Source organism: Triturus cristatus, chromosome 9 (assembly GCF_964204655.1).
Source record: "Triturus cristatus chromosome 9, aTriCri1.1, whole genome shotgun sequence".
NCBI lineage: Eukaryota > Metazoa > Chordata > Amphibia > Caudata > Salamandridae > Triturus > Triturus cristatus.
In genome coordinates, this window is record NC_140592.1 from 1,021,158,863 (window position 1) to 1,021,171,389 (window position 12,527).

General features: G+C 45.0%; 1 protein-coding gene across 2 annotated transcripts in view; it reads right to left on the bottom strand.

Annotated features, from left to right (window-relative positions):
* The window catches only part of JDP2 (Jun dimerization protein 2), an 80,669-nt gene that overhangs the window by 37,786 nt on the left and 30,356 nt on the right, over positions 1-12,527 (bottom strand). For both annotated transcript variants that reach the window (XM_085626725.1, XM_085626724.1), the window contains exon 2: positions 8,046-8,269. In XM_085626725.1, coding sequence (XP_085482851.1) covers positions 8,046-8,246 — 201 coding nt within the window. In that variant the 5' untranslated portion in view covers positions 8,247-8,269. The remainder of the gene's footprint in view (positions 1-8,045; positions 8,270-12,527) is intronic.

Genomic DNA, 12,527 nt, shown 5'->3' on the forward strand with positions numbered 1-12,527 from the left:
CCGCGCACTGACGTGGAATGTCCGAGGGCTTAACGATTACCGTAAATTACGCAAACTGTTGAGCTATTTGAGTAGGCGGAACATAGATATAGCCTTACTTCAGGAGACACATCTCCCACTAACTAGCGCTATGTTACATAGTAGGGGCCTGCTGGGTAACATTAATACCTCAAGATTTATGACGCATGCCTGAGGGGTGCTCACCTGGGTCAACCCTAGATCTGACTACACGATTGAGCAGCTGATTTCAGATGGTGAAGGCCGCTTTGTAATCTCTAGATGCCAGGGTAGGGGTGTGGACCTGATCATAGTGAATGTATATGGACCCAACTATGACTGCCCGGAGTTTTTCACATCATTAGCAAATGCGACAAATGGATACCCTAACACACAGTTCCTCTGGGGAGGAGACTTTAATTTGGTCAGGAATCCTGATCTGGATAGGTCTGGAGGCCTGGCGAGGAGGCCCGTGGCAGCTGCTAGAACATTGGAGAATGTTATGGTTGGAATGGGCCTTAGTGATGTATAGCGAATGCGTCACCCTGATAAGGGGGGTTTCACTCATTATTCCGCCTATTATAATCTACATACTCGTATAGATTATTGGTTAGCTACTATATCACTCATGGAGCAGATTCGTAATTGTCTGGTACTTCCACGCACCCTCTCGGACCACTCACCTCTCCTGCTGGTTATTGCTACACCCAAGAAGTATATACCGCCGTTCACGTGGCGGTTTCCCCCTTATTCGCTACTCGACCCCCTCTTCAAAGAAGAGCTTGCAGACGCCATAGACACATTTTCTGCTACCAATGTAGGTTCGGTGGATAGCTTACAGACCGTTTGGGAGGCCTTCAAAGTGTATATACGGGGTGTGGCCATGGCCAAACACTCTGGGGTTCTCCGATCTATACGTCAGAGTTTGGCGGACCTAGAACAGAAACTGGGAGCCCTTGAAGCACGTCAAGCAGCTGGGGAGGGCGAGGAGCTCACAAGCGCAATAAAAGACCTGCTGGGTGAATACCATGAAGCTGCAGATAGCGAAGTCAAACATCTGGGCAAATATACAACAGCTCATGTTTACGGGGAGGGGGACAGATCTGGTTCGGTACTAGCACAAATTTTGAAGGCTAAGCGTAGAAAAATGTTGATCACTGGGCTTAGGTCGGCGGAGGGAGAGATGCTGACTGAAGACGCAGACATTGCGGATAGGTTCAAAAATTTTATACGGAATTATATACTTCCCGCTCTTCAGGCACAGACGATGAAATTCTTGATTATCTAGAACATATAAAACTGCCATTCCTCACCAATACGCACAGAGAGTTCCTTATGCACCCCATTGAAAAGAACGAAATAATAGAGGCCCTGGCGGGAATGAAAACAACCAGCGCCCCTGGGGCGGATGGCCTCACGGTCGGATTTTATAAAGCCTTTATTAACTTATTGCTCCCCCATCTTTCAGAGCTATTCGATGATATGTGTGTGTCAGGCACAATGCCTCGGACCATGAGAGAGGCGATTATAGTCGCCATCCCTAAATCAGGTAAACCTCCAGAGGAATGTGGGTCGTGTAGGCCCCTTTCATTGCTTAATGTAGACACCAAGTTGTTCGCTAAGATATTAGCTAATCGCTTAGCTTCCCTGGCTCAAGTACTGGTAGCTCCGGAGCAGGCAGGGTTCATTCCTGATAGGAACCATACTTACAACCTACACACAGTGTTTGGAACGATGCAGCACGTTAAACAAGATACTAGGGCGGTTGCGGTCTTTCTTGACATGGAGAAGGCCTTTGATTCAGTCGAGTGGTCTTTCATATGACAAGTATTGACTAGGATGGGATTGGGTTCGGTCTTCCTACAACTGATTGGCATATTGTACAATGCACCAACGGCGCGAATAAGGTTGGGCAACTTGGTTACGGACTACTTCGCCATATCCAGGGGGACTAGGCAGGGATGCCCATTGTCCCCCATACTATATGCCTTGGTTGCTGAACCCCTGGCGTGCCCACTTAGAGAGTATCATGGACATAAAGGTATCAGATTCCCGACTTATAAGATCGTAGTGTCTACATATGCAGATGACACATTATTATATGTCCGCGACCCGGAAAACAATCTTTCCTCGGTCCTCAGGGAGGTAGTGCACTTTGGGGCTCTATCGGGCTTGCGGGTCAATTGGCCTAAATTCATCATCTTACCGCTCACCCCTGTTATGGAACGCTTCGAGATGGATTACCCTTTACAATGGTCCACGGACGCAATTCGGTACCTGGGTATTCGACTGCACACAGATTCAGAGACTGTGTTCAGAGAAAACTATGGTACTGCAATTGCTAAATTGGAGGATGACGTTGAGACCTGGATCAGGCTGCCGTAGTCTCTAATTGGCCGGGTGGCCATTATGAAGATGGTGATATTGCCCCGATTCCTGTTCCTTTTTATGAATATCGTTATAGTTTTGCCACGCTCCTTTTTCATAGACTCAATACTTTACTGATAAAATTGGCTTGGGCGGGTAAACAAGCACGAGTACAATGGCAGGTGCTCACATTACCATATTACATGGGGGGACTGGGAGCGCTAGATTTTGATCTATATTACAGTGCGGCACAAGGTGCGCTAGCTCATTATTGGATCCATGGCAAGTCAGACATACCGTTTCTCCGTATGGAGAGACTCTTTGCCGATCCGCTACCCCTCCCGGCCACGATATTTGAGCCCATAGACCGAAGAACGGTGATCCTAGATTCCATTAACTTGACACGCCACGCCTGGCATAGCCTGTTACAACTACAGGCGGGAGCGCTGCTGTATTCACCGGCTATGCCGATTGAATGGACTCTTTGGCTGGCCCCCTGTATGGAGCGATGCATACATTAAACATTACAACGGCAGGAGGGAGTGGTTAAGACGTAGGAGGAAGGTGCGGGAACGGCAGAAGCAGGCACCTTGTTACAGCGCTTTCAGTTTTATAGAGTGCGTAGGGCTCTGCGCGACTTGTTGGGGGAGGATCTGAACGAGCCCCCAGAGGTGCTGGAACTGTCTTATATTATAAAAACGAAGTCTCCCCGCAAGATAGTCTCTAACATATATAAGTTAGCTATGTCCCACAGAGAGAATCAATCAGGGCCGGACTGGGAACCAAAACCGGCACTGGCAAAGTGCTCGGCCAGCCCCCAGGCGATGGGGGTGCGGCCGAGCTGTTTGCCAGGGCCGGTTTCGGCCAATTTTGTTACAGGGGCCGATATTACAGCAATGCTGAAAAAACGGCCCCCAGGGGCCCAAAATCGGCCCCCACCCTAGCGGCCCACCGGGGAAATGCCCGGTGCCCGCTACGGCCAGTCCGGCCCTGGAATCAATACACTAAAGCCAGGCTGGCCTGGCAACGAGACCTACAATTTACAATAGATGACTCTATGTGGAACTACTGCTGCACCAACACGAGGCGCATCTCATTACATGGCAGGCATAGACTAATACACTTCAAATACGTCAATAGAGTGTATTGTACCCCAGAGAGACTACATAGGTATGGTTTGAGGGAGGATTCAGCCTGTATTTATCCAGAAATAAGGGGAAAGTAGAGGTTAAAGTTAGGTTCACCCTCCACTAATATACCTATCAAAAAAACTACCTGAACGAGTCAAGTAGACAGGAACCTAACCGGGAGAGACAAAAGGTGTAGGAAACAATTTGATCCTTAAGGACACCGTTATCAGAAAGAAAGGGAAGTATTATCTCTTTCTATAGTCCCCTCACTCACCAGGGTTTCCCCACGGTGACATGCTTCATCATAGGGGTCCTCCCAGTCCTCTACGGACTGAGGCGTGCTACGACTTGCGGTGTTACGTAGGAGCACTAGAAATTTTGTGGACTATGTGTAGTGCAAGTGAAGTAGTGGTGGAGTGGGAAAATTAAAATAATCAGCTAGTGGGCTACAAAATAAACTTTATTGGTGCTCTAAGCTGAAAAAATTAAAAACGGGGTAATATGACAAGGGACCCTAACTATAATGGAAAGGTGTGCCTAGCATATCTTGAAGTCAACTAGTTTCGAGCTCCCCAGCTCTTCGTCAGGACTACACTGGGACCAGCCCAGTGTCGAGAAACTTGCCACTCCTAGTCAACCTTAATAAGGTGCAATAAGTGTGATGCCACAATAGTAAGGCATGCGTTTTTTTTTAAAATATACATACGTAATGTACGTTAGCACAATGGTTTAAGAAAAAGCAACACTGTGCCTCATGGTCACTGGAGGGGATGCGGAGATCTCGTACATTTGTACGTTGAACCCCGCATACTTCTGACACCTACTCGAAGCCAAACCTCTCGGACCGCATTCCGAATGCGGTCCGAGAGGTTTGGCTTCGAGTAGGTGTCAGAAGTATGCGGGGACCATGAGGCACAGTGTTGCTTTTTCTTAAACCATTGTGCTAACGTACATTACGTATGTATATTTTTTTAAAAAACGCATGCCTTACTATTGTGGCATCACACTTATTGCACCTTATTAAGGTTGACTAGGAGTGGCAAGTTTCTCGACACTGGGCTGGTCCCAGTGTCGTCCTGACGAAGAGCTGGGGAGCTCGAAACTAGTTGACTTCAAGATATGCTAGGCACACCTTTCCATTATAGTTAGGGTCCCTTGTCATATTACCCCGTTTTTAATTTTTTCAGCTTAGAGCACCAATAAAGTTTATTTTGTAGCCCACTAGCTGATTATTTTAATTTTCCCACTCCACCACTACTTCACTTGCACTACACATAGTCCACAAAATTTCTAGTGCTCCTACGTAACACCGCAAGTCGTAGCACGCCTCAGTCCGTAGAGGACTGGGAGGACCCCTATGATGAAGCATGTCACCGTGGGGAAACCCTGGTGAGTGAGGGGACTATAGAAAGAGATAATACTTCCCTTTCTTTCTGATAACGGTGTCCTTAAGGATCAAATTGTTTCCTACACCTTTTGTCTCTCCCGGTTAGGTTCCTGTCTACTTGACTCGTTCAGGTAGTTTTTTTGATAGGATTCAGCCTGTGACAGGTGCCACGCCCAAGCAGCGGATTTTATGCACCTGGCGTGGCAATGTCCTGGAGTATTTAAATACTGGGAATCCATCTTTCGGGAATTGGGTAATATTGTACTCCTGAACCTGCAATCGCACTTTTGGGATATTCTAAAAAGCTACCTAAGGCGATACGCAGACTGGTTGACATGGGTCTACTTATAGCAAAGCGCAGGGTCGCAATGTGTTGGATGAGAGGCCCCATCCCTACTATAACACAGTGGTCACCTGATATGCTTTATTGCTGTACACAATCGGAGAATTTCAGTGAACTGTTCCCACCCCAGAGCAGGCCTAAGAACTTCTGGGGGCTATACACAACATACCTGCATAGTGGAGCTGTGGAGCCTGACGATGAGACAGCAGCAGAACCTGAGGAGACCATTAGCAACACAGCCCAATAATTAGTAGCTTGTGGTACGCATGCAACGGTGCTCCCTACAAAGCGGGATCAGAGAGGAGCCTAGACTTACAGACAGTGCAGCTGGTTTGGATGGGAGATCTGCTGGGTTCGGAGTCAATTGATATGAGGGACGCGATAACTATATGTAACATTCTTCTGCTATAACCGTTAGGTTTTATTTGATATTGGACAAATTCCTGACTGCAGTCAACAATGACGGTCTTGTATGCGAATTGTTTTTAGTACACCAATGTTATGATTCCTATATAACCTTTGGGAAAATTAGGATATGTAATGCTGCCTGCCCCTTGGGATGTTGGCCTTAAAGCTGTGTAAAGTGTTTCCTAACATCTAGCCGCCGGCTGTAGGCGTGAAGCTGTGTCTGACTGCGTTATTTACTTTCAATAATAAAAAAAAATTAGAAATGTTGTGTGGGATGGGTAAGCATAAGGATGTGGGAAATTATTTTTGCCTAAGCAGGGTCCCTGGAGTGATAAGCATCCAGACTAAGAGGACTCCATTTTGAGACCCTAAGCTGTGAGATGTCATCCTAGAATTCCAGGAGTAGTAAGTGCTAAACAAAGGGATGTGGAATTCCTATAGCACGACACCCAGGACATATTGTTTGGGGTCAAGGGCAAAACGTTTTCATGTGTATTTTGTCCTTTAGACAAGTAGGCCCAACCCCCTGCAGCACAAACCCTTTGGCTGCCAGTTTGCAGTACCACATTATGGATCTGGGAAGAGCACTATCTGCAGTTAAGGTAATATGTTTGTGCATATGTTAGTGCTGTTTAAACTTGTATTTATGGTTCATTAATTGAAAACCTTTATTATTAGGGTAAGCACTCTAAGTAAATGTTGTAAGCACTGACAGCACTATTGACAGTGGTTCCAGTATAAAAATCTGTACACACGTTTTCAAAGTTTAGCAATATGAGGCTATGTATAATCCTGCCAGAATGCTTTGATTAGATGCAAATATTTGCAGAAGCTTGAAAGCAAGATTGATGATAATGTGCTTTCAAAATAAAATGTTCATAAAAAATGAAAGCAGGAAAAAAAACATTTTGCTAAACTACTGTAAACTCTCAGGTACCATTTCTTTGCAGCATCATTTAGTAACATGTGTTAATGCATGCTAGTATTTCCCAAAAATATTCATAATGGAAAATCAGTGTCTAGTTTCAATAAGATTATCAGAAACACAAATAATCAAGCATTGGCAAAGCCAGTAGATCTGAAATTGGTGGTCAGCTTTTTAGTTTTGTCAATGTGTGACTTGTTTTGGCATGTTTTTGTAAAACCTTATTGGTGTGGGAGCTGCCGGGCCCTCACCATCATAACAAACATTGGCAAAAGCAAAAATTGTTTTTGATCTCAAAAAGCACACACTGCCACAGTAGTTAATGGCACTGAACAAAACTACTTTGTGTGCCGATATGCTCCTTGTGAAAGAGCAGAATGCTGTCACTCACAGTGAAGCCAGCCGATACAGAGAGAGACAGAATTTCAATAAACACAAATGGTCATGGTCAACGCCAGACTAAATTAGGGGCTCAATTATTAAAGAAAGTCTCAAAAGTGCGCACCCTTGGTATATGTCCTTGCACTAACTGCAGCTATACGGCTTTCGTGAATTCCTAAGAATTTACAGAAGCAGGACAAGAAATAGTACTCCTAGAAAATATTAGTGAGCTGCATTTTAGCATGAGCAAATATGCATGTGTAGATTTGCTCATGCGAAAATCTGAGTGTTTGCAAGTTCCCTTTCCCTCCAACCACTTTATTTCCAGCTCTGGAAGAAGGTTTACGTCTACCATTGTCAGGAATACATTTCCAACATTTCTCAGTATGGGTAAAGATTAGAGAAGAGTTGTTGAAAACCCTTAAAACATGCAAGTTAGTAGGTTTGCACAGACTTAAAAATGCATTCTAACCCTGGAATTGTTACTTACCACTACCTTCAGCCCCAGTATGTGGATCTGTGGAAACGTGGCAACATAAGGGGATTGCAAGTATTCAAACACTACTATGGTATGAACCCTGGCATAATCGCAGAGGCTATATCGGAGATCTTATATAATGAGATTGCTGACAATTTGTCGCAGCACTACATGGCACCAAAGGGACAAGTGGATTTTGTTACAGGACAAGTAGATTTATGAAGCAACCTGCCCCATGGACAAGCAGACATTTTATTAAATTCCACACCCCTCAAACATAAAATAAAGAGTATAACTGCCTGTTCAGAAAGGGACACACTTTGTGATGTTAGGACGCACCCCAAATCTTCCCGGATTAGGTGGGATTGAAATGAGAGCACAAAAGCTGGTTGTGCCTGCAGTATGCACTATACCAAATTATGAAAAATGTTTCATAATCCACTCACCAGTGTCACCTAGTGATAGGCGATTCTGTAAAGCGTGCTTTATAAAGGTTCTAATCCATCCTTTCACCTATCAGTCTTGCTTTCTAGAGCAAGGATCTACAGGAATGATGCACAAATAGTTGGGTGGTGTGAAGCAATCACACTATGAGTGGCCTCAGGAAGGCACTCCTGCCATGACTTTACCTCGCTCTTGATGGGCTGCGGCCTCTTGCCTAGTTTCACCTCCAGGAAGTGTAGCGGGGAGATCATGCGTCCAATGCCACAGAAGCCGGGGTATTTTAGGTCCTTGACGGACATGGTGGTGCCGGGGATCCTGCTGAGGAAACCCAGCCCTGGCAGGGTGCCAGCCGTCAACGATGGTTCTGGAATCTGCCCAGGCATCATATCATGAGTCCAGGTCTACGACTCTAGAAAGCAAAGGAAAAAAGTACAATGTTAGCAGGTAAGACTGAAAAGTCAGAGGTGACCTTTATTTGGCAGGGCCTTTCCAGAACCAGCAGTAACTAAATTTAATCAAATGCTGAGAGTACGGGGAGGGGCCTCATGCAGCCCTTTTTACCTCCATCAAGACATTACAGGAACTGATATCACATGGTATCTGATCCTGCTGATAATAACGGAAGTGCCTTAATGTGGCCCTTGACCCAAAAGAAAAGCAAATGAGGGTATTTTCATCTGCCATAGAAAGGCATTGGTTGTTTTTTGTTTTTTTTTAAAAAGAGGAACAGGAAACAACTTGCAGACACACACCATGTTTAAACTTGCCTATGTTGACCAAACCAAATGGGGGGAGGGGCTGGACATACTGTCTAAAAGGTGATTTTGCACTTTGTAAGTATTTCATATTTTGCAGTATCAGGACAGTTTTCGTTGTCTGTTTCAAGCAGTATTGTATTCCATACTTTGCTAGCAACTTTCTTCTTTCCTATTGGATGGCTGTCTTGTTAATTTATAATCCTGTGCTTGCGAATTGTTGCTTCTATGCCCCTACTGTGTTTGTCCCTCCCCTGGAGCATTACTTTTTCACCCATTTTGTGACTGGTTGCTGTGGAGTAGTCTTCCACTGTTGACATCATGAAACCATTTTATGTTTTCTTTATCCCTCCATCGACGTGGTATCTTTTTTCGAGAGCGCACTTGCACTCTACATTTAGTATTCCCATCTCTCCCCCCCCCACACAACCCTCCCCCCCGCCCTTCAATCCTGCCTTCTCTATGCCCTTCATTGTTGTGCCAGATAGTGGGCTTAGTTATCCCTTGGATGTCCCCTTGTACCCTCCTGATGCTCCATAACTGTGACTTGTTATGTTAAAAGGCTAGAAAACAAAGAAAACATTGCTTTCCATCCTTTCAAGGTGGCCGCCATGTTGGGTGATGCAACGTTCATCATCACACCGCGCCAATGCATGTAAAGAACCTGGTGACATACCGTGTAGTGTTCATCTAGAAATCATAGAAAGCAATGTTTTCATTGTTTTCCAGGCTTTTAATATAGCCACAGGAATTGGCAAAAGCCGGTGGCGTCACTCAATGAACTTCGGTAACCATTTCTCATCGTACCTCTGGACACAAAGAGTTTCTTCACACTATTATAACTTCACAAATAACTCTTGAAAAAATAAATACAACTCACTAATGACATGCAGAAGTTGCATTTTACCTTTTACCGTGGTAATCTATTCTTTTGTACATTACTGCACTATGCTGATTAAATGTACTGCTGGATACATAATTTACCACAGCAAAGGGACATTCAAGATACTGGAGGGCTCTGAGGGAAAATCATGAATTGCCCTGAAGCCCAGGGCGAAGAGCTTGGTCTATGTAGGTACACAAATAGCCAAACATAATAACCTGATATAACCTCTACTGGAAGACTTTGTCCAGGTATAGCATGACTTTGCCCAAACCAGAACTCTAGGCGTATGAGCAAAACTATGCAGGGATACTAGCTTGTGTGCAGAATAGGGTCATTATGATCAGGCCACTGAAATGAAGGAATACTAGCTTGTGGAACAGCAAGGTAATTTTAGATCCAGGATGTGCTATACATGGATGGAGCTAGGATTACTTTTTTGCTTAACCCCTTGCACGCTCATGACGGAGCCGCTCCGTCATGAGACACGGCAACCGTGGCTCATGACGGAACGGTTCCGTCATGTCACGGCCGTTGGCGGCCGCTCCGCCTACGCGGCGCTGTTTCCCCGCCTGTGCGGGGGGACAACGCAAATGGGCGGAGTCATGACGGAACCGTTCCGTCATGAGCACAGCTCAACCGTGGCTCATGACGGAGCGGCTCCGTCATGAGCACAGCGCCACCGCGCTGCCCCCCCGCACCCCCCAGCGCGGCGGCGGAATTCCCGCCGCAGCGAAAGGGTTAAAATGGGAAGTGGTGAGTGATGGGGATAGAGGGGTTGTTAATGGACACATGTTTGAAAGAGTGAAAATAAGAATGAAGGCTCAAAGGTAGGTTCAGAATGGTTGAGTTGGATGAAGAAGAAGATGCAACCCGATGGATTGTAGTTTGAGGGAGAGGGAGAGAAATGTTGATTGAGTGATCAATGGGGATTTGAAAGAAAATGGTGTTTTGAGTATGGTTTATAAATGTATGATTAGATGCTGCATCGTTATTGTTATTTGTACTTGTATAGGGACAAAGTTGGTTAAGAATGACACTGTGGCCATCAAAGCATGACTCGATAGGGCTAGGGGCAATAGATGACCAGGATGTGCAATTCATATGGTGCAGACGTCCAGAAAGTATGATAGGCAAAGTGTTATATTGCCATGTTAGGGCCATGTAGCGAGGCAGCTTATTCCTTACATTGTCCTAGAAAATAACATTTCAGATGTGACATGCATGACAATGTTGGATTCGTTTCTCAGAAACTACTTTGTTTACACATCCAGCTTTGCACAACATCACGGTGCCTTAAACGTCATTTACTAGGCCTCTCTACGCACTAGGTACAAAAGTCGCACTATCTTAATCCACAGGGTGACAGTGCTATCTACATATCCATAACATCACTAATCTAGCACGCACATCACGAAGGCTGCTTTTTATTACAAATAATAGGCATCCCGATAGATTGGTAGAGGAGGCAGGCACTTCTGCTGAAACCGAAGGTCCCTGCATGCTGAGAAATCACCATGCCCCAGTCTGACATTCCATGAGTGTCCAACTCGGGACCAAGACATAGACTAGATCCTTCAGTTTCTCACATCAGGTAATGGGGTTGGATTGTCCCTAGGGGGGAATTCTTGGCTATACACCCATACACACTCTAGGTACACTCAGAGTAGAGTACACATCGTAGGAGTATCCTAAATTACCATTTTGTATATGCCTGCATATATTCATTGCTTCAGCACCATGGTATAAATGTATCTACTGTTTACTCTTTTTGTGTTGGTAATCTCCTTTATTTGCTTCTGTCTCCTAATCATTGCAGTTCACATATTTTATGCAACATTGGTTCAATAAATATTATTGAAAATATCCTACTGTGCATTCTCTGTATATTTCTCTGAGGACAAGTGAGAACGAGAGACTAAGCGAAAGATTCTGTACTGTTTCCACGATTCCTGAGTGATCAGGGTTGTCATGTTCAGTGGTTGCCAGAAACTGTTTGCTCCCTGGTAGGTTAGGGGGGGCCTTACAGTGGCACTGTGAGCTAGCTGGTCTATAGTCCAACATATTCTGCGGGGTGTCCGGAAACAGTCATGACACTAAGCTCTTAGTTTATGTTGTCCAAACAATGAACAGATCCTATGGATTAGTAGGAACTACACGATAGTAGTAGCTGTTTGATTTTTGTTTAGATGGAGGCCGATAATTCCCCTATTTGAGACAAGCGGGACAAATAGGAGAAGGTGGTATGAATGGTATGTAGGGCTGCTTGTGTCCTAGAGTCCATAAGCATCATTCATGACTCGGTGATAGCAGCGACGTGAAGACTGGGGTTTATGGGAGAGTGGGGGGCCACAATGATAGACCCAACAATCTAGAGGTAGAGTGAAACTGTATGGTGTTAGAAGATTGACTATGGAACTCTTTAGCATGCTTCTCATCTTGATTAGGTGCATCGGCAGAGCAGTGTATGGGAATGGCAGAGACAGATTTGCCAGAATCTCTGTTCTGAAATAGCTGGACTAGTGCAGGAAAAGACCTGAGTTCATAGCAGAGGATCTTAGACCAAGTCTGCCAAGAGTGCAGCAGGCCAGGATTGAAGTGCAAGGCACAGCTGCAACTTTATTTTTAGTTTGAAAAGGGGGGAAAGGTAAAATAACAAAATGAATAGAGACAGAAACTAGAAAAGTAAAACATTATACTACAAAAAACTCAAAAGAGTTCAGGATGGGGTAAAACACGAATTTGGAATAGGTTAACTTTAGGCATTGGGTTGAGGTCAGAGCAAGTAAATGTGTTACAGTTAAGGTTGGGGCAGGAGTTAGTGTTAGGATGGTGGTAAGGCGTAGGGCTTGAGTAATAGGTGGGGTTAAGGTCAGGTTTAAGCATTTGGGGGGTTATAGTAATGCAACATGTAAGTGACAGTGTAATAAGGTAGTGCAGGAGAAGGCTGGTACAAGGGCGGGGAGGTCAATTCTGCAAAGATCGGTGTGTAAACTATAGGTCAAGTGTTCTAGTCACAGTACAATAAT